Source organism: Bos mutus, chromosome X (genome assembly GCF_027580195.1).
Source record: "Bos mutus isolate GX-2022 chromosome X, NWIPB_WYAK_1.1, whole genome shotgun sequence".
In the NCBI taxonomy this organism is placed as follows: domain Eukaryota; kingdom Metazoa; phylum Chordata; class Mammalia; order Artiodactyla; family Bovidae; genus Bos; species Bos mutus.
In genome coordinates this window covers 77,692,289-77,713,792 of record NC_091646.1, presented here as the reverse complement: position 1 = coordinate 77,713,792, position 21,504 = coordinate 77,692,289, and the positions used below count along the sequence as shown (strand labels likewise).

General features: G+C 55.3%; 3 protein-coding genes across 11 annotated transcripts; 1 reads left to right on the top strand and 2 right to left on the bottom strand.

The window, feature by feature from the left end:
* Positions 1 to 618: 618 nt before the first annotated feature.
* PRICKLE3 (prickle planar cell polarity protein 3) lies at positions 619 to 9,770 on the top strand. Its single transcript, XM_005887642.3, is given in 10 exon segments — positions 619 to 747; positions 2,227 to 2,312; positions 3,174 to 3,357; positions 5,407 to 5,520; positions 5,843 to 5,980; positions 6,798 to 7,001; positions 7,093 to 7,279; positions 8,044 to 8,343; positions 8,902 to 9,055; positions 9,057 to 9,770. Coding segments are annotated over 10 exon segments (1,860 nt in total). The 5' UTR covers positions 619 to 705; the 3' UTR covers positions 9,508 to 9,770.
* On the bottom strand, positions 9,763 to 12,871 carry PLP2 (proteolipid protein 2). Its single transcript, XM_005887644.3, has 5 exons — positions 12,626 to 12,871; positions 11,400 to 11,552; positions 11,199 to 11,294; positions 10,374 to 10,464; positions 9,763 to 10,175 (listed from the first exon to the last, which is right to left on the bottom strand). Exons 1-5 carry the CDS (start codon positions 12,719 to 12,721, stop codon positions 10,153 to 10,155), a joined length of 459 nt encoding a protein of 152 aa, XP_005887706.1. The 5' UTR covers positions 12,722 to 12,871; the 3' UTR covers positions 9,763 to 10,152.
* A 3,009-nt stretch (positions 12,872 to 15,880) lies between these two features.
* Positions 15,881 to 19,934, bottom strand: MAGIX (MAGI family member, X-linked). 9 transcript variants are annotated; one of them, XM_070366512.1, is made up of 6 exons: positions 19,635 to 19,775; positions 18,646 to 18,792; positions 17,728 to 17,810; positions 17,415 to 17,651; positions 17,135 to 17,306; positions 15,881 to 16,528 (listed from the first exon to the last, which is right to left on the bottom strand). In XM_070366512.1, exons 1-6 carry the CDS (start codon positions 19,681 to 19,683, stop codon positions 16,125 to 16,127), a joined length of 1,092 nt encoding a protein of 363 aa, XP_070222613.1. In that variant the 5' UTR covers positions 19,684 to 19,775; the 3' UTR covers positions 15,881 to 16,124. The 9 variants fall into 9 exon arrangements, with proteins under 9 accessions (XP_070222613.1, XP_070222614.1, XP_070222615.1 ...); XM_070366513.1 differs by having other exon boundaries at positions 15,881 to 16,450; XM_070366514.1 differs by having other exon boundaries at positions 15,881 to 16,435.
* Between the last annotated feature and the right edge of the window lie 1,570 nt (positions 19,935 to 21,504).

Here is a 21,504-nt window from a genome sequence, read left to right as displayed (position 1 = left end):
GCATTTGGAACTATAAGGATGGGAAGCGGGCCGCGGAACCTGGCCAGTCAGTTTAAGTCCTTTCCCATAAATCTCAAATAACCCTGGCTCTCTCTGAAAGCGGATGTGAGCAAGGACATGGGGAGCGGGGGTGTACAAGGTCTAGCTTTCAGACGGGCCTGCAATAGGATTGGAGACCGTTCGTGCAGCATTAATTGGAGGGAAAGAGACCCTCAGATCATCACCAGTGAGGGGAGGACCAAGAGGTGGCTTTAACCCATCCCCCAAATAAACATCCAAGATAAATTGACACAAAGTGCCAATACAATTACTGTAGCACACACTCCTTGCAGTCAGGTCACCACTTTCAAGTTCCCCTCCTCCACAACGGAGCCCTCCAGCCCCAGAACATCTAGTGAGAGATTACATGGAACCCTGGGGTTCTGGGGGCTGTGGTTTCTGAGGCCCAGCTCCCGCCCAGGCAGGAGTGCCGGGAAGCTGTCGCGCACGGCGCTCCTGGGCTGCGCGCTCCTCACCTCTAGGCAGGGGGCGCCTTGGCCTGGGAGAGACTACAGGCGCAGGGGCGGACCCCGCTGGGCGTGCTCCTCCTACGCCGGTGTCAGGTTTACGGAACTGAGAGCTCCCCTGCCGGACGCGCGGTGGCCAGACGGCCGCAAGGATTCCGTTCGCCTGACCCGGCCTGGCTGGACCCTGCCTGGGCGCGCCATGTTCGCGCGTGGGTCCCGGAGGCGCCGCTCCGGGCGTGCGGTGAGCGAGACTCGGGGCAGCGATGGGGGTCGGGACAAACTGAGACCCAGGAGAGGAAGCAAGGGATAGAGAGGAGGTGTTCCACAGAGGATCTGGGAATCCCCATCCCCAGGATACCCAGACCGGAGGACTGCTGGAAGCATGTGGATGAAGGAATGTAGAAATCTGGTGGTCCTTGCTTCCTAATCACCTTTCCGCACACCTTTATCAGTACGCAGGGGACTTGGTGCACTCCCATCTTGGGTGAATGATGGGAGGGGATTCTGAGAGCCAAAAGATTGGGTCCTGAAGTCCTAGATTGAGCAGAGACCTCGTGAGCTTCTGAAGAAAGGGACCTCCCCCTGTACCTGGGTGGAAGGTGAACTGAGGGGTGAGGCCTTACACTCCTGGGGTGTCCGAATATTGAGAGTCAAGTGGTAGGGATATGGGGGTAAGAGAGCTTCCAGGCTTCCACTTGAGTCACGGAGCTTTTGACTTCCTAGATAGGAGGGTCTCTGTCTTCCTTTGGAGGGGCTGTCTGGGTGGGGTCTGGTCCAGAAGAGTGAATAGCCCTAGGATATGAGGGATAAGGGCCAAGGCTTCTTGGGGTGTGAGTTTCTGAATGGCTCAAGGGCCTCCTGAGATCCCAGAGAAGGGTCTCAGTTCCTTGGGTTTGAAAAGGTGAAGCCAGGGTTTGGGGAAGAGCTCTTGCTGCTGCTGCTGCTGCTGAGTCGCTTCAGTCCTGTCCGACTCTGTGACCCCATAGACGGCAGCCCACCAGGCTCCGCCATCCCTGGGATTCTCCAGGCAAGAACACTGGAGTGGGTTGCCATTTCCTTGTCCAATGCAGGAAAGTGAAAAGTGAAAGTGAAACCACTCAGTCGTGTCTGACTCTTATAGACCCCATGGACTGTAGCCTACCAGGCTCCTCTGTCCATGGGATTTTCCAGGCAAGAGTACTGGAGTGGGGTGCCATTGCCTTCTCCAGAACAGCTCTTGAGCTTCTGAAAATAGGAATAGGGTTCACATGGGGATACCAAGTAAGGATGGGGTCTCAGACTCCCAACCTGTGGAACTGGAGTGCTGCTGGTTCCTGAGTGGAGAAGGGGCCCAGCGAGATGAGGCCTGGGAAGAGACACCCAGATTAGGGTCTCTGCTCTGGTGGGGAGAGTACTCAGCTCAGGTGTTTTGAGGCCTGAAGGATTCAGAGGCTGGTGGGAGGTGTCCAGGCTGGGTGATGGGAGTCAGAGGCTGGCCCAGGGAGGGGAAATTCCCTGAAAGGGGGGCATGTAGGGAGGTAGCCTCAGCTGCCCCGCCTCTACCTCGGTGGTGTCCCCCTCTGCTCTGGGCTCTGTCCCAGCCTGCCTGGCGTTGCCCTGGTGGGACAGGCCCTGGCCTGTGGTTGCCGTCCTTGGAATGGAGAGGCGGGCGTTGATTTCTCTCTCCCTCCCCGCCCTCGCGCACCTCGCCCGGTCCCGCGTCTGTCCCCGCCCACTACAGCCTCCAGAGGCAGAGGACCCAGACCGCGGCCAGCCCTGCAACTCCTGCAGGGAGCAGTGCCCCGGCTTCCTGCTACACGGCTGGAGGTAGGTGACCTTGCCTTCTTCAGGGTCCTGCCCTTAGGGGAACCCACCAAGACGTAGGCCACTCCCCTAGCCTGGAGCCCGGTCTTCGAGAAAAGCTCAGGTCCAGAGCCCCTCCCTCGCCAGACACGGTCCTAATTGTGGCATTCCCAGGAGATCTCCGCCTACTATATCTCCCCGCCCCCAGAAGTATCCTAGTTTCCGAGTCTTGTCTCTAGGGAGAGCCTGGGTCCCGGGTTCTGAGCACCGCCCACTGACCTCCAGCCCCCTTCTTGGGCTCAGAACTCCTCTCCCACACCCAGGTCCTATCCTCCTAGTGAAGCTCTGTACCCAAAACCTCCCACAGAATACAACAGACAGAGCCCTACTCACGAGCTCAGAGCCCGACCCATTTACGAGTTCAGAGGCTCAGCACAAGCTAGAACCCGCCTCTAGGAAAGTTCCCCCAACAACTTCCAAAGTCCTGAGGGGACTCCAATCTCAGATTCAGCCCCGCCCCTACTCAGGTCCGCTGCCAGGAGAGTGTGACCCAAGTCCCAGTGCTGAAAGTCAGGGCCTTGAGACCTCCCACAGCCCCACCACTCGCTTCACATCCTCTGGCCAGGCCCACAGTCCCGCTCGCAGCTCCCAGCCCAGGTGGCCGCCCGGCCCTTCACAGCCCCCGCCCACTCCCCCACAGTGGTTTGGCTCACAGCCTCACGTCGGCTCTGCACCGCCTCCAAGCCCAGAGCCCTCTCAGGCTCCAAGTCTTTTGCTGGCGATAATCTGCGTGCCTCTGCCCCTCCGGTTAGACTTCCTTGGGCCGCCAAGGGGGATCCCAGTGGGCTATCCCTTTGGAACTGACCCCCATCCCGGCCCCCTCAGAAAGATCTGCCAGCACTGCAAATGCCCGAGGGAGGAGCACGCCGTGCATGCAGTGCCTGTGGACCTGGAACGCATCATGTGTCGGCTAATCTCAGACTTCCAGCGCCACTCCATCTCTGATGATGACTCAGGCTGTGCCTCAGAGGAGTATGCTTGGGTGCCCCCTGGTCTCAAGCCTGAGCAGGTGACCAAACACCACCACCCACTCTTGCTCACCAGTGGGCACGCACACACACATACTCACACACACACTCAGGTGGGAACCTATTTCCAGAGAAACACTAGAGTACGTGGTCAGACTGTGCATGTCCTTCTGACCCCTCTGTGATCTAGCAGGGAACCCTGATTGATGGCTGGGCCAGTTCCTCAGGACCTGATCACCCCACTCCTGTTCTCGCCTTATCTCAGGCCTTATCCCAGCACTTTTCATTCACTGTATTTCCATTGATTCATCCATTCAACAGTCACTGAGCACTAACTGCATGTCAGACAGTGTTCTGAGAACATAACAAAGAACAAAAAACCCACACAAAAATATACCTGCCCACCTGGAGGTTGTATTCCCAAAGGGAACAAGAGACAATAAGCAAACCTACAAAAGTATGTCAAATGGTGGAAGAGCTATGGAATAAATAGAGCAGGGAAGTGGAGGAGAGACAGAAAAGTTGGAATTGTAAATAAGGTGCCCAGGTCAGCCTCTGTGGCAGTGTGATATTTGAGCTTCCTGAAGAAGGTGAGAATGTGAGCTATGCAGATATCAGAGGTTAGAACAATCCAGGCAGAGGGAAAAGCGAATGCAAAGGCCCTGAGGCAGGAGTGCGCTTGGCATGTGTGAGAAACAGTGAGGATGCCAGTGTATGTGGAGCATAGTGAGCAATGGGGCCAGTGTTTGGAGATGAGGTCAGAGATGGTGGGGGCCATGGACACAACTTTGACTTCCACTTTGAATGAGGGAGAGGACACCAGAGGATTGTGAGCAGAGAAGGGATGTGATTTGTCTTAGGATTTAACAGGATCCCTCTGGCTGCTGAGTGTAGAATGGACTGTGAGAGTGAGAGTGGAAGCAGGGGATTAGTGAAGAGGAGGCAACTGCAGTGGTCCAGGTGACTGATCCTGATCATGACATTGGCAGTGGAAGTAGTGAGCGGTAGTCAGAGTCTAGTTATATTTTGAAACTAGAGCTTAGAGGATTTTCTTGTGGGTATGAGAGAGGAGTCAAAGATGACACAAAGGATGGATGGATTGACTGATATGGGGCAGGCCAAGGCAGGAGCAGGTTTGAAGGCTAAGAGCATACATTTGGTTTTGGCTGTCTGGAGTTTGAGATGCCTGTTGGACATCTGAGTGGTCACATGAAAATGGAACTCAACAAGAAGTCACAGGGCTAGAGGTATGCATTTGTGAGGCATTAGCCAGGAGATGGTATTTATAGCCATGAAGTTGGATGTGATTCCCAAAGAACTGAAGGTAGACAGAGGGAAGAGGACCAAGGACTGAGACTAAGGACCCTCCCACATTTAGGGATCAACTAGCTGAGGAGGAACCAAAAGAGGGACAGAGAAGGAGCAGTCAATAAGGTAGGAGGAAGCAAACCCAGGGCTGTGTGGTCTTGTGGGAGCTAACAGAACAGAGTGTTTTCAGGAACAGGGAGTGATTGGCTGTGTCCATTGTTACTGATGGGTCAAACTGGATGAAGACTGAGACCTGAGAAATGAGTTTAGCAATCTGGATATCATCAATGACTATGACAGGAATAGCTTTGGAGGAGGGACAGAGACAGAGGGGGCAGAGAAGCCCAACTGGAGTGGGGTCTAGAGAGAATGGGAGGAGATGAAATGGAGATAGCAAACGCATACATTTTTGAGGAATTTTGCTGTAAATGTGGAAAGAAAAGTGAAGCAGCAGATGAAGGGTCAAGACATTAAGGGACTCTCAGTATGTTAGAGATGTGGCAGGAACGATCTGGCCTGTAGGAAGGAGAGATGGAGGGGGGTCAGTAGAAATTCCCTCCTGATGACTTTAATTTTCTCAGAAAAGTAGGGCTCCACCAACACTGACTCAATGGACATAAGTTTGAACAAAGTCTGGGAGATAGTGAAGGACAGGGGAGCCTGGTTTGCTGCAGTCTATGGGGTCACAAAGAGTCAGACACGACTGAGCCACTGAACAACAACCACCCCACTGCATCGCCTCTAGTCTCAATTATTTTCAGCCATCCCCTATGTCCCTCCAGGTATACCAATTTTTCAGCTGCCTCCCAGAAGACAAGGTCCCCTATGTGAACAGTCCTGGGGAGAAATACAGGATCAAGCAGCTGCTGCACCAGCTGCCCCCACATGACAGTGAGGTAAGGAGGCAGAAGACAGGAAGGGCATGCCAGGTAGGGGGCACGGCCTGGACAAATGCTGGGAGCTGGAAAGCAGTGGGCAGGTTCAGAGGAGAAAAGGTGAACTGATCTGAGGGGACAGGTCTAAACAGGCAGGAGCGATCAGGGGACATTCCTTGGTAAAAACCACAGCTGGGCCTTGGGAGAAGAGGTAAGGGGTGGGTATTTGAGATACCTGTACAAAGGCCTAGAAGTAAACTTTCTGAGCAAGGATGAAATCTGGAAGAAGGTTGGGGTGGGGCAGGCATCAGGGGAAGAGCCTGGAAGACCCCTGCTACTCCAGGTACAGTACTGTACGGCACTGGAAGAGGAGGAGAAGAAAGAGCTCAGAGCCTTCAGCCAGCAGCGGAAGCGGGAGAATCTGGGGCGTGGCACCGTGCGCATCTTCCCCGTGACCATCACTGGGGCCATCTGCGAGGAGGTGAGCCATGGAGGGCTTCAGTGAGTAAGTAGTGCCTTTGCTCCAAGCCTTGGGGTGCAGACCCATCTCCCATGCCCTGGGAAGATGAGGCTGGCCACCTAAGCCCTAGTGGTCTGTCTAGTGTCCCCTCTGGTAGGTGGGGTCTTTTCCTCACGTTCTGCTGTTGGGCAGGGACCATATCTAAGGCCTCCCTGACCAGCCAGGTCTGTCTGTAGGGCCCCCTGGTGGACTGGGGCCTGTTTCTCAGATCCCATGTCAGGTATGGTCTGCCTCTAAGGAGAGCCTAGTAGACCTTCTCTATTCATTTTCTCCCTTCCATGCTGTGGACATGGGATGTGGGCTATCTCTTTGGCCCTCTTATGATCGAGACTTGTTCTTAAGAACCAACCCACAGTGGCAGGGCATGTCTTCAGAGCTGGGCAATGGGTGGAATTTGTCTCTGAGGCCCCCCCCCTGGTGGGTGGACCCTAACCTTAGATCTTACTGTTAGGTGAGGTCTGTTGCTAAGATCCCCCAACTGGACCTGACCTGACTCTATGGTTTTCCCAACCCCCTAAAGGCGAGACTTGCCTTTGAGGCCACCCACGAGAGATAGGGCCTGTCTCTGTGGTTTTTCCCAGGAGCAGGGTTGTTCTCTAAAGGTTCCTGCTCCCACCTTTACCCCCAGCCATGTAGGCAGAGCCTATCTTGAAGTTACCTCCTGGATGGGGCTGGTCACATAGACCATGGGGAAGGCCCAGGTGTGACACACCTTGGCTGACCCCCATCCATCTGACCCTCTTGGTGATGGTGACAGTGTTCACCTGTCATTCCACAGTGTGGGAAGCAGATTGGAGGTGGGGACATTGCTGTGTTTGCCAGCCGTGCAGGCCTAGGTGCCTGCTGGCACCCACAGTGCTTTGTGTGTTCCACGTGCCGGGAGCTGCTGGTGGACCTCATCTACTTCTACCATGCTGGCAAGGTCTACTGTGGTCGCCACCATGCCGAACGCCTGCGTCCACGCTGCCAAGCCTGTGACGAGGTTTGTGTCTTTCTGCCCAACGGTGGGAATGGAGGGTGGGCAGGGCCAGGGGCAGACCCTTCTGATGGCCATGATGGCCTTTGCCTGCCAGATCATCTTCTCCCCTGAGTGCACGGAAGCTGAGGGCCGGCACTGGCACATGGATCACTTCTGCTGCTTTGAGTGTGAAGCATCGCTCGGGGGGCAGCGCTATGTCATGCGTCAGAGTCGCCCCCACTGCTGTGCCTGCTATGAGGCCCGCCACGCGGAGTACTGTGATGGCTGCGGGGAGCACATTGGTGGGTGAACATGGGACTGGCTGGGCGATGGATGGACAGCTGGGTCATAGCCCCACCCCCAGGATTCCTCTGTCTTCCAGGCCCCATCTCCCATTATACCCCATACTTTAATTCTAGCCCCAGCACTGTAGCCCTATACCCTTCATTGCAATTCCATTACTGATGTCCCCCATCATGCCATCTTTTCTAAACCCAGCTACACTAGGCACCACTACATATCTAGGCTCACCTCCAGAGTGCCCTCTAATTTCTAGCACCCCGCCTCCCAAGTTACTCTCCTACCCTCTCAACCTAGCCCCTACTCTAAGCTATGCCCTGTTCTCTCACACTCTCCTCCATCAGCCTAGGTAAACCCTACCTTCTAAGCCAGACTCAACCTTCTAAGATCGACTCCCTTCCCACCAAAGCCACGCCCTACCTTCTCTGTCCTGTTGCCACCACCCAGGTTTCTTCAGGTCTACCTTCCATTCTCCCTCCACCTGAAGCCACCTCTTAATGTCTAAGCCTGACCCGCATCTTAGAGTCTAATACCCACCTCCACTCTGGGAGGGGCCACCTGGGGAAAGAAAGGGAGGCAGAGGAGACATTTATTAGCCAGTTTCCAGGAGAGGAGGGTGAGGAAGGGCCCCAGTCTGGAGAGGTGGGGCAAGAGGGCATCTCCAGGAACCCTGCCCCAGATTTCCAAGAAGGGCCCCCATTCAGTAGGGTCGGGGATATGCCTGAGGGCTCTGCCTCAGTTTTTCCCCTCCTGTCCATCCCTGCAGGCCTGGACCAAGGCCAGATGGCTTATGAGGGCCAGCACTGGCATGCCTCAGAGCGCTGCTTCTGTTGTAGTCGCTGCGGGCGAGCTCTCCTGGGCCGCCCCTTCCTGCCACGCCGTGGCCTAATCTTCTGCTCACGAGCCTGCAGCCTGGGTTCTGAGCCCATGGCTCCAGCGCACAGCCGCCGCAGCTGGAGCACAAGCACGGTCTCCACACCTCTCACAGCCTCTACAGCCTCTTTCTCTGCTGTGGAGGGGGCATCTGAGACTACCACCAAAGGCACCAACACCGAGGCAGCACCTGGTGAGCCACCCCACCTCCCCCAACCCTGTCCCTTCCCCTTGACCAGCCCCGGCCCTGGCATCCTGGCATCCCTGGCCCTACCCCTATCTCAGTCCTGGCTCCATCCCCAAACCATTCCAGGCCTAATCTCCAGCCCAAACCACACCCCACGTGAATCCTGGTTCTGCCCCACTTCTGTGCAGGGCCCTTCCCCTACCTCAACTTGTCCCAGCTTGAGCCCAAGTTCCTCCTCCAAACCCTTGACCCCTCACCCTCTGCTCCTTGGCCCTGCCCGGATTCTGCTCCATCCTATACCACGCCCCTTCCACCAGAGGCCACGCCCCCACCCGGGCCACACCTCATACACCAATCCTGTCCTGTTACTCCTGCTTTCACCTCCACCCAGAACCTGCCTAAGGCCTCATATTTCCTGGACTCCCCACCTTTCTACCCCACCCCGATACCTGCCCCCATTTTCCCAGTCTTGATCGGGGAGAGAGAAGGTCCTTTCCAGAGGCCTCTCCTGGGTGGGGTGGGAGTGGGGCAGGAGGTATAGGGCGACTCTCCATCTTTTTCCAGCTGCAGACCCTGAGGAACCCACCCACTTTCTGAGAGGGGCCCCCCACCGCCACTCCATGCCTGAGCTGGGGCTCCGCAGTGTCCCTGAACCACCCCTGGGGCCTCCCAGCCAGCCGGATCCGCGACCAGAAGATGGTGCCTTTGGTCGCCAGAGCCCCTCGTGTCAGCTTCCGCGACCCTCTGGTGTCTGAGGGAGGCCCTCGGCGGACCCTGAGTGCGCCCCCAGCCCAGCGCCGCAGACCACGCAGCCCCCCGCCCAGGGGCCCCATGCGTCGTCGCCGCCACCGCCACCACCACCATCATCACCACCACCACCACCACCACCGCTGCCACTTTGGCAGACGTCGCCACCATCAATGTGACTTGGGATCAGGGTCAGACTCAGGATCTTGCTCCAGCTCACCCTCCAGTTCCAGTTCCGAGTCCTCAGAGGAGGACGGCTACTTCCTAGGGGAACGCATCCCGCTGTCCCCGCACCTGTGCAGGCCAGTGCTTGCTCAAGACACTGCAGCTGAGACCACCAACTCCCCATCTCCACAGCTCCCTGGGAACTCTCGCCCAGGAATATCTCGACAGGCCAGAGATAAGAACTGCATCGTGGCTTGAAGGAGTGACAGTTCTGGGGGGGCTTCATTCTCAAGTCAGTGTAGATGAAGACCTACACCCCAACTTAAGTCATTGATCCCCTTCCTTCCTCCCTCCTTTGTCTGTTTGTATTACTGAAGTAATTTAATATTTGTTGTAAAACAGGCTTGTCTTCTTTACCTCCTTGCTCCAGCATCCCTCCTCCCCAATTTTCCCTCTACTGATGCTTGAAATTTATCTACATTTAATCAAAGGATTAATTTATTCACTATCATATGTTCTAATAATCTGCATAGTATTTATTTATTGCTCCACAGAACACCCCCACCCCCTACACACACTGAGGAGGTTATTTAGAGTGGGTTACAACATGGAGCCTGGAGTCTGAAATATGAGGTACCCTCTTCTGTGTGACTTAGGTGGGACATTGTCCAGGCAGAACTGATGTCTCTGTTTGGATACTGCAGAAGGGGGCCCTAGGCACACCCATAAAGGTAGCCATACCCAGGAGGGTTGATTGGCAGGCTGGAAGAAAAATTCCATGACAAAGGCACTTTTACCTCAATAGGGAGCTGGGAGTTGACTGGGAGTGTTATAGGGGTGGGGAGGAATTATTTCAATAGAGGTGTTATTTGCAGACTGCTGAGAGAAATGAAGAGAGTTCACCTACACCGGGCCATCTGCAGGATCTGCAAGAGGAAAAGAGAGAAAGCATTGGTTGGATCCATATGCCTGTTTTACAGATAAGAATACTGAAACTTATGGTACTTATTGGCACTAAAGCCTTAAGTACCAACAAGAGACAGAGTTGGCATTCATGCCCCTTGGGAAAACCCATCTTCTTCTCAGCCCCCTTAGCAACACCCCCAACACACCCACACACTTACCAGTAGGGGCTGCTGTATGTCTCTGCTGCCGCAAGGGGAAGGTAATGTAGGCATCATAGCCAAAGAGGCCTGCAGCGCATAGGCCCAGCGCCTAGGGATGGGAGTGAGGGCACGTAGATTAGACTGGTCAGCCTACCCAGCCTCCTATCTCCTTGTATCCACCACCTCCAGTGACTAGCCCATGCAGGGATTATGGTTAAAGCTGCAGGTGGGGATCCCAGAGAGCCCTGGGGAAAGACCAGAGACTGGATTCTACCCCACCCTCCTTCTTCCTAGTACATCTCAACACAGTACAGCGACACAGTGGCCCCATATATGTTGTTGTTGTTTAGTTCCTCAGTCATGTCCGACTCTATCCATGGGATTTCCCAGGCAAGAATACTGGAGTGGGTTGCCATTCCCTTCTCCAGGGGATCTTCCCGACCCAGCGACTGAACATAGGTCTTCTGCACTGCAGGCGGATTCTTTACTACTGAGCCACCAGGGAAGCCAGGCCCCACATATAGGGGATGGCATTCATACTGTGCATTGAAACAAAGCTCTAGCAGATGGTTTAGTCTAATGTATTGACAGTGATAGTGCTTTGTGCTTCCACCTCTATGTGCTTCTCACAAAAATCCTTGTGTCAGACAAGGGATGGCTCTTTACAGCAAATGATGATTTGGGGAAGAAAACCAGGGCCTCAGTTTGACTTCCCTGCAGGCCCTGAGGACAAATGTAACCTACTGTGAGTCACACACTTTCTGGCAGAAGCAGAGGCAGAAATAGCCCCAGGATCCTCAAACCCTTCTCTCTCTGCTTAGAAGCTGACTCCACAGCCTTTACCCCTGCAGCGATTTTGGAGCCGTTTCCTCTCTCAACGAGCACCACAATGGAGGTGATCAGGTAGAGAATGGCCGCTACAAGGGTTCGGAAGAAATCCTGTGAGGTGTAGGGAGAAGAGCGAAGTCAGCATTCAGAATTGCCCCCCACAATCACAACTTCCTGTATCCCTCCCTAGCCCTGCCATTGTGGCCCCTTTCTCACACTCCAAGGCCAGTTGATGATCTGTATCTTGGTGTGCAGGTCACACATGTAGACAACAAAAAAGATGGCGGCAAAGATCATCTCTATCACCGACAAGAAAGAGTACCCTGATGTCGAGGTGCTAAAGCAGATCAGAATCACCAGGCACAGTATCTGGAAGGACATGTAAAAGGGGGCCTCAGTCAACTCCCAGGGCTGAGGGGAATGGTTTCAATTGTGGGGGGGGGGGGGCGGGGGGTCATCTCAAACTCAGGACTGGGAAAATGACAAATAGCAATAGCTAAACTCTTAGTGTGTACACACTGTGTTCCAAATGTTGTTCTAAGAGCTGCACAAGTATTAATTCACTCAATCATCACAATAACCTAGTGAACTGGGTACTATTACTAGTACCTTTATTTTTTATACATGAGGAAAGTGAGGCACAGAGATGTGAAGTGACTTATCACAATCACCCAGCTAATAGGTAAAGTTGGGTGCCTCGGTTTCCCATCTTTTTCCTTCTAGGATGCCCTCTGGGGAGTATTGCCTATAGCACTCAGGGTACCAGCTTCAGGGCTTTGACAGGGCGCGACATGCAGTTCCCCCAGCAACCTCTCTGGAAATCGGTGAGAGTAACACCAGAGGGGCAGGGCTCCATTAAAGGCGCTGCACCTTTTACAAAGGACTCAAAGGAGGCGCCCACTTTGAGGAGTACGGGAAACCGAGGCTCCTGAGCGACCCAGATAGCTAAAGACCTTCCGCCCCACCACAGAGGGGCTAGGAAGAACTGGGGGAGAGCTAGTCACCCTACCCTGCGGGACAAGAGCTCGCGGGGCCCCACCCCAACAGGTCCCGCCCCTGGGCCCTCTGCCAGCCCGCCTGCCTGTGCCCAGGCCGCGCCACGCCCTGCCACGGGATGTCCCCCCAACACCCAGGACCTGGGGACACCTTCGAGGAGTCCACCGATGAGTCTACTGGGTCTCTCTCCACCGGGCCCGCCATACGCCCTGTGGGCCTCTTGCCTGACCGCGTGGGCCAGCAGCTCCTGACCACCTTCTCCAAGACCTCACTGATTTGGCCCTGCGTGCGCCCCTGGTTTCGGGCCTCCGCCATCAACCCACCCACTTGGCGCCCCACTGCCGAGAGCCCCCAGCCGTGCGCCTGCCTCCCCCGGAGCTGCCCGCTCCGCGTGCTGCTGCCACCCCACCCCGCCCTTGCCCACCCGCCAGTCCCGGGACGCTCACAATCTCAGCAAACAGAAGAAATCCCTTTCGGGTGCGCGAGAAGCTGGTGCAGGCGGCCCAGCAGCCGGGAGCCGTGAGGCGCTCGGAATCCGCCATGGTGTGGACCCGAGTCCCAAGAGGCGCAAAAGACCTGCTCGCTGGCTCGTGTTTTCGAGGACGCTGCACACCCAGCTGTCTTGCCAGCCGTCTGGCCGGGAAGGGGGCCCCCGGGGCGAAGGAGGGAGTGAATCACCGCGCAGAGCAGAAGCGGGCGGGGCTTAAGCGGGTCGGGCCAGGTGGCCACCGCCCCGGAAGCCCCCTCGCCCCGCCCGCCAAGGATTCTCCCTGCCGGGCTCTCAGCCCCTGAGGTGCCCAGTCTTCAGGGGCGCCAGTTTGGCAGTTCTGCGGTTTGGCAGTTCTGCGAACCAGAACTGTGTTGCAATAGAGAGACCCTTCACGCTTTTAGAATACCAATGCGCCTGGGACTGCCTCAGAACCGTGGAGATCTGGCTTTGGGAGGGAATGCCTCAGTTTCCTTAGCTGTAAAAACTGCCCAGGCCAAGGTTAAACTCAGGTTTGTTTACAGAATTCGGAATAATTCAGATTTTGGAAAAATTTTCCCAATGCATACAAGGTGTTATTGAACACTCTCAGCGGGATCTGAGACTGCCTCATTAAAAAAAAAAAAAAAAAGCAACATACACATCTTAATATTTCCTCAGCCTTCACAGTAAGTGGGATAAGACAGGACCAAAAAATTGTTCCTGGTTAAGTCAGGTCAAGTTTTGTAACCAAATGGTGCCCAACTTGTGGGAAATCTGTTGGTTTCCAAAGCTTTTTGGATTTCAGGATTGTGGATAAAAGATGGTGGATCATGGAATAAACCCCTTAGATGGGGATGAGACCTTGCCAGGTTGAGAGAGAACAAAGCCTGCTGAGCATCATGCTGCTCCATAAATGAAGAGTGGATGTTATTAACAGTGTCAGAGCCCAGAGTCTGTTTCTGTTCTGCAATTCTAGGGAGGTCCTGGCCCCAAGTGTTGGGCTTCTGTTTCCTGGTTCTAAGTAGAGGGGCTGTCAGCCCGGTCTTAGATGAAGAATGCGGAAGGAGCACAGTTTTGTTTATTGCCGTGAGCTTGGCACAATGAGGGGAAGGCTCCTGGGTGCCAGACTGGGTGAAAAGGCTGATGACATTTGAAGAGTGAGTTATCCTGAGCAAGTAATTTCTCCTGACTCAGTCTCAATTTCTGCGTCTGAGACCTGCACCTGGTAATGGAATCAGGATTTCCCCCAAGGTGTGCTCCTCTGGCACACTCTCTCCAGAGTGGGTGTTGGTTTCATTCTCGTTTGAGGTGAGGAGAGCCATGGCTGGAAGGCCAGGATGGTTCAACTCAAGGGCCTGCCTGCTTTCCCCCCTGAACCTTGGGTCCCACAAAACCAAGTAAGGGGCTGTCCTCAGTCCAGGTGGCTGAAAGAGATTGGATAGTGGAAGGCATGAAGCATACCTTTCCCAGGGCTGAGTGTGTGCTTTCCAACTATGTGAGGCCATGCCTGAGTTTCTAGAACAGAACAAACTCTCTTCCACATCAGAGCCTTTGAACTTGTTTCTCCCACTGCTTTCAATGCCCTTCTCCTCCCCACCCCCACTCCCACCCCGCCCCTTCAAACATCTAGCTTCCGGTCACTCAGGTCCCAGATCAAATACTATGTCTTCAAAGAGGTCAGCAGCCCACCATCATTACCTCCCCACCATAACCTTTTGCTATCTTCATAACTCTCACTTCTCTCTGAAATTCTTTTATTCATCTCCTGTGTCTTTTCTGACATCAATCTACCCCCCTCCACTACATTAGATACACAAGGATAGAAATCTATGTTTCATCCCTCCAACATTTCATCAGTGCCTATCACAGTGCAAGGTAAACAGTTGGGGTTCAGTTAATACTTGTCAAAGAATTGGGCAAGATTAAATCTTGCTTCAATCCTCAACTTACGCTATTTATACTCACTGGGATTCATTTCTCTGCTCTGTGAAATGGACGCATCAGGATTGTTGAGTCAATGTGTAACTAAGTGGAAATAGTGCCAGTAAAGCCGGTAGCCAGAATAAAACCAAGTAAATGGTGGTTGGGGTTACTATTGTTAAGACTCCTGGGTGTGACTAAGGCTCTGAAGTCCTTCCCTGACTTCCCTAGAGCCACACCTTCTATCAAGCTGAGTAAGGGTCAGCTAGAAGCCCCAGTGCACTCTCCCACAATTGCTACAGCACTAATCATTCAAGGGTTCACCTCTTCACCTCTTTATACCCCAACTCCCAGCCTAGTTTTACAGTCCCTCTTTCTTCTCCAGCGCCGCCCTGGACACTCCCACGAGGGTCCTTTACTTCCTCCCACCTCTCCAGCCCCTCCCCATAGAGGTGAGAGTTGTTCATTCCCTCCAGACCACAGCTTCCTTCGTTGGGGGGATAGGGCCAAGTGTCGTGAGTGTGGTGACCACGGAGGTGACTGGACATTGCTGATCTCAGTAAGCGCTGGCACTGGGGCTACATCAGAGCCCAGCTCGCCATATAAGACCGGGCTTTGGGGCTCTGTTCCCAGGACGGAGGAAACTCTGGCCTCTTCCAGGACTGGGAACGCCCAGCGTGTAGCGTGTGCACACAAGCCTGGCTGCAGTTCGTCACCATCTGTGGAAGAGGGGGGCGCGGCCCAAAGTTTCTAACAGCCGTTTTTAGCCCAGCCTGCTGACTCACACCTTCCTGGCTCCTCCCCGAAGGGGGCTCCGGGGCCCCAGCCAGTGCCTTGAGGGTGGCAGTCTACAGCCAGCGAAAGCTGGCCGACCGGGCCGGAAGTGAGTGACCGCAGGCTCTCGGCGAAGGAAGCCGCTAGGTTCTAACTTTGCTATCTAGTGCACTTGAGGGTCTGGACGATTCCCGGCCCGCCGGGGTTGAGGGTAAACTGGTGCACTCTTGCCACAACAGGCCCACCTCTGCATTCCCCACGCCATGCGCAATAATTAGCTGTGAGCCCTGTACACCTCCAAAAAAGTGAAATGAATGAATGGGGAAAGAACCAGGAGTTGGCAAAGTGGGAACGGAGTGGGTCCAATGCGCGCCGGCAGAAGCAAAGAGCTCTTTAGAGGCATGAAAGAAACAGCGCGAAGTAAGCTTGCCAAAGGTTGCTTGAAGAGGCCCTCCTCGAAACCAGATCGACCCTCCCCCTCCTTCATGTGTGGGACTTGGGATCCCCACCTGGCCTGGAGCACCTGACAAGTCAAGACTGGATTGAACCATTTTATTACCTCCCCGGCCCCGAAACAAGAAGCGCCGGGCTGGCCGGTTGGGAAGGGCCATACCACTGACGCCACGAGGGGAGCGCGGGCGGGTCGACTGCGAAGCAAGATGCGGGGGGTGGGGGGGTGGGGAACAAGACCAAGGAAGTTCTCCCAGTGATGCTAAGTGAGCGGCGGGGGCAGCACGCCAGATGTAGGTTGGGGAATGCCAAGTGAACCTTCTGCTGCACGCTCAGTGCCTCCGCCTTCCGGTTGCCATCTCCAGGGCGAGCTGCTCGGCCCCCGGGACCCCTAGGGCCCGCGAGAGCCGTTCCTCGCTGGGCGTCAGCCAGGGTCCGGGAGAATCCGGAGTTTGGTCGTTGGGGTCCTCCGTGCGGCGCTCTGCAGCAAGAACCGCGGGGCCGTCGGCCGCCCCTTCTAGGCGAGGCTCCTGGCTGCCCCGGTTTTGGGGGGTCGTACGGGGTCGTGGATGCTGAAGTGGGGAGGAAGTGCTGGCGCTGCGAGTCTTCGTCATCTCTGGCTCCCCAGGATCTGGAATGCGATCTGGGGATGGCAGGACTGCGGATAAGATTGGGCGATAGGGTGGGCAATGGGGATGGAGCTCTTTGGCCGAGGGTGGCCTGCAGACTCTAAGGGCTGCAAAAGACAAAGACCCTGGTACTTAGACAAAGGCATGGACATGCACTCCGGGAATGGGGCCACACCTCAAGACCTGATGCTTCCTTTCCCCTCCTTTCCTGGATCCAGAACACTCCTCTCAGAAATCAATTCCCACAACCCCCAAATGCAGTCAAACCCTCCCATCTAGGATCCCAGACTCTCTCCTTGCTCATCCCATCATCCTCAACTCCCAGCCCTTACCCTAATGGATCTCTCGTCTTTCGGGACTAGTCTCCCTACCCTCTGGTTCCCTATCCCATCCCCTCTCCGCGTAGACCTACTCTGCCTTCCCATCTGAGGACCACAACTCTTCCTTCTGACCACCCATTTTTACCCCTAACACCATCTTTTCTCTTCTCTCCCAGTACCTCAAAACCCTTCGCTCTGAAATCCACCCTTACTCCTACCCCAGGACCCCGGTCTTCCCCTCCCCTTTTGAAAATACCATGACCCTCAGACACCGAGCCCCGATCCTCCCGGTTGAGACTACCAAACCCTTCTAACGAGGTCCCCAGCCTCTCCACTCTGTGACCCTCTTCTTCCCCTCACAGATCCCTGACCCTTCTCCCCTAGGAAACCCACCATCTTCTTTCTGGGGCCTTCCTACCACCTCAGGCTTGCCAGGGTGGGTTTCAGGAGGCCTGCTTAGCACGAGGCAAAGCCGGGGGCCACCTCTACGAATCCGATCCATGACCTCAACATGAGTGAGGCCCTGAGTTGACTCTCCATTGATGTGAAGCACGAGGTCGCCGGCCTGAAAGAGTGCAAGGCAACGGGTGTTGTAGGAAGGTCAAAATGGAGAGCACACCAACGGGAGAGGACAGGGCTGGCACCATCGAATGGAGGGTGCCTTTTGGTTCACCTGCAAGCGACCACAGCGCTGAGCTGGTCCATCCTTCAGCAGCCGGCGCACTGCCAGCGGAGCATCCCCACCTGCGTCTCGGCCTCCACTTAATGTGAAGCCAAAGCCGGTGGAACTGCGAATGAGTTCAACAGAGAACTGACCAGAGGCCTGGGGTGACTTCAAAGGAGGATGAGCTTTACCCTGGGTCACTTGGGGCGGCGCGGTACGTATACCCATGGTCTCTGACCGACGATGCTGGAGTAAGGACACAAGTGTACATACATTGCCAGTCCTGAGGCAGGTGGCCTTGATTAGGAGGACAAGGTAGTACCTGTGGACGCTGTTCCACGAAATTGGCATTAGGAAGGCGATTGTCTGTGACCTCTATCTCGGCAGAATACAGCATGCTAATGGCTGGGGGATGAAAAAGGCAGTCGGAAGGGTACTATAAAGAAACGAAGACCTGTCTATTGAATTAATATTCTAGCCTCATCTCATTTCCGTCCCTTTAGGATGCACAGACTTGCTCATTCATTTAACTAGGCTCCGCCCACATGAATAACTATCCTGATTGCACCTTCTTAACTAATAACCCTGACAACAGCTATTCTAGTATTCGCCAAACTTTCCTACATGCAGATCCTACCTCTCATATTAAACCCTTAGGCCCACCCTACACGGTGCTTCTCCAGGATTCCAGCTGGTGAAGATATAAGGCCTTGCTCTCTAATTAGCCTATAAAACCTCAACCTATTCCTGACAATTTGAGCCGCTGCCCCAGTGCGTTTATAGACTCCACCCCCTTGACTGATATTCCAGGCCCGCCCCTCAGCCAAATGGCCGCCCCCAAACCTCTCCAGGCCTGGCCTCCTCAAAAATGCCACTTTAAACCCTTCTGAAGAAAGTAAAGATCAAACTCCGCACCAACAGCTAATCTTGCAGCATTCACCTTCTGCAATAACCCCCTCTATGTAACTCCGGGAGTTGGGGATGGACAGGGAGGCCTGGCGTGCTGCGATTCATGGGATCGCAGAGTCGGACATGACTGAGCGACTGAACGGACTGATGTAACTTCCTAGAGGAATATTCTAGTCTAACCCCAGCACGCTCAAATCACAGCCGAGCCCGGGCCTCCCTACTCACACTCATTGGTCCCACCAAGGGGAGTAACTAACAATCCTGGGCCCGCCCCCTCGGAACCAGGCTGCACTCCGACCACGCCCCCGGAAGGCCACGCCCCATCACGCACCCTCCTTGGGGCGCAGGCGCAAGGTGGCGCCGGCCCTGCGTACCAGCGCCGCCACGTCGGCCGCAGCTCGGGCCGCCAGGGGGCGAGCTTTCAGCCGCGCCAGGAACTGTCTGGCGCTGGCATCCTCGGGCTGGGGACCGCCACCGCCTGCGCGAGTGAAAAGAACAGATCAGGGCCCACCCTGAGTCTCAGCGAACCCTCACGGGCCCCTACGATCAAAGACCTAGAATCCCCCTCAAGATCCCCGAGACCACTCCTTTTTCATAGTCCCGAAGGTCACCGACTGTGCCTTTCACCTCCCTGGACCCCCGACTATCACGGGAATGCCCGTGGACCCCCGCCTGCTCCCACGATATCGCCGGAGAGCTATTTAACTCCAGCACTCCTGGACACCTCCTAACACCCTGGGAATATCTCGAGGTTTCTGACGGCCCCCCCGACACAACCCCAGATTCCAAACTCTTCCCCCCAATATCCAGAAGGACCACGATTCTCCCAGATGTCCCAACAGAACACGGTCTGCTCCCTGTGGCCCAGGCACCCCCGATTCCCCTCTAGATGTCCTAGGTAGCCCTGCTGGTCCATGTAGCCCCGGATGGCCCCTCCACCTATCCCCAGAGGCTCCAGCCTAACCTCCCACAATCCACCAGACCCCCGCCTCCCCCGCCCAGTGCCCAGGTGTCCCCAATGACCCTGGGCAGACCCCTCCAGCACACCTCCCCCGAGACTCCTTGGAGTCCCGGGGTCTGGTGCGCCGCCCCGCGGCACAGGTGTGGGTGTGGGTGTGGGTGCGGCTCCTCGAGCCCAGCTGGGGTCGCTGGGCCGCTGCCCTCCCCCGCCGCCGCCCCCGCCGCTCGCCGCCGCCGCCGCCACTCGGGCGCCAGGGCTGCTTTGTTTACCACCTGTCAGAAGGAGAAGGTGAGGAGCAGACAGGAGGTGCGAGGGCTGGCAGGGACGCGCCCACCACCCTCCCACCCCGAGCCCGGTACCTCCTTTGCTTCCCCTAGGGTCCGTGCCGCCCCCCGGGCGCCGCTCCATGACCTGTACTTGGCCTGGTGGACGCACGGCCGCCCGCGACGCGTTGGGAGCGCTCGGGAGCGCTCACCTGGTGGCCAGCCGGGGCCTGGACGTGGCTGAAGCCGGCCGGTCCCGTGCTCAGCGCCCCAACCAGCGCAGTGACCTACCTGGCAGCCGCCAAGGTGTCCTGGCCCTTGGAGCCAGCGCGCACTCTTGGCCTCTCCCTGCCTCAGCCGCTGCCTCTCTTTCCACCCAGGGATGTTGTTATTCCAGTGTCAGAGGGGAAAGTCAGGGCCCAGAGAAGTTAAAGGCCCCACCTGAGCTCTGACAACTAAAAATGGGGTGCAAAACCGGAATCCAGGTTTACCGAGGTGTACTGCAGCCTCCAGCAGAGCTTTCCACATCTTACGTGGAAAGTCTCTCAGTCGTGTCTGACTCTTCGTGATCCCATGGACTGTAGCCCGCCAGGCTCCTCTGTCCATGGGTTCTCCAGGCAAGAATACTGGAATGGGTTGCCATGGCCTCCTCCAGGGGATCTTCCCCACCCAGGAATCGAACCCGTGTCTCCTGAGACTCCTACATGGGCAGGCGGATTCTTGACCACTGAGCCACCTGGGAAGTCCCTTCCACATCGTAGGCACTCAGTCAATCTGCACTGAATGTTTCCCTACTGGGGAACTGGAAGAATATGGTGGCCTGAGCAGTGGGGGCACCCTGGGAGTCTTTGGGAGCCCTGGGAGGTGTCAGGGCCCTGAGCATGATAGGGTTGGGGGACCCCAAAAGTAGGGAAGGGCAGGTCTCCTGGAGAGTGGAGGGGCAGTAGGAGCCTGGACTTGAGGAAGCTTTGAAGGCATAGGGTGTGTGTTGGGGCGGGGACACTAGCCAATGAGAGGGGAGTAATGAGGCTCCTCCTAGGTTTGAAATGGGGCAAGAGTGTCTGGAGACAAAGCCCCCAAGATGGAAGCCCATGGGCAGAGTGCTACTCTAGTGACAGGAGGAATGGGAGGGGGTGAGAGAAGGCCTGTGGCCACCACTTTGTGGAGGAAGAAACAGGCAAAAGATGTGAACACAAACTTTACCAAAGAACATATACAGATGGCAAATAAGCGTGTGAACCCTGCTTAATATGATTAGTCTTTAGGTAATACAAGTTAAAATCATGGCAAAATGCCACTACACACATATTAGCATGGCCAAAGTTAATTAAATGTCTGACCATACCAACTGTATGTGAAGTTGTCCAGGAAATGGAACTCTCATATACTGCTTCCAGGTTCAATACTTGTTCAGGGAACTAAGATGCCCCGTGGGGCAAGAAAAAAAATCGAGCACCCCTCTTAGCTGTAGCCATTCCTGAAAATAATTCTTTTGCCCCTTTTAGCATCACTTGGTTCATGGATGTAGGTCAGTCCCTCTAACAACCCCACCCAATTCTTATTAATTTAAGCAAATCTTTCTTTTCTTTAGGAGATTGTGGGTTAATTGACATAAAATTTGATAGGTTTTGAACCTGTGACAAAACCAGTTTCAATTTGCTCAACATGCAGCAAGTCAAATGATGAGACACCAAGATCTGCAGCAGAGAAAGGAAAGTGCCTCCCCAAAACAAAAGACCCTGATGCTGGGAAAGATAGAAGGCAGGAGGAGGAGGAGATGACAGAGGATGAAATGGTTGGATGGCATCACCCACTCAATGGACATGGGTTTGAGCAAGCTCTGGGAGATGGTAAAGGACAGGGAAGCCTGGCATGCTGCAGTCCATGGGGTCACAAAGAGTTGGACATGACTGAACAATTGAACAACAACAAGTAAAGTGCAAACTGATACACAGTGCAAGAAAGT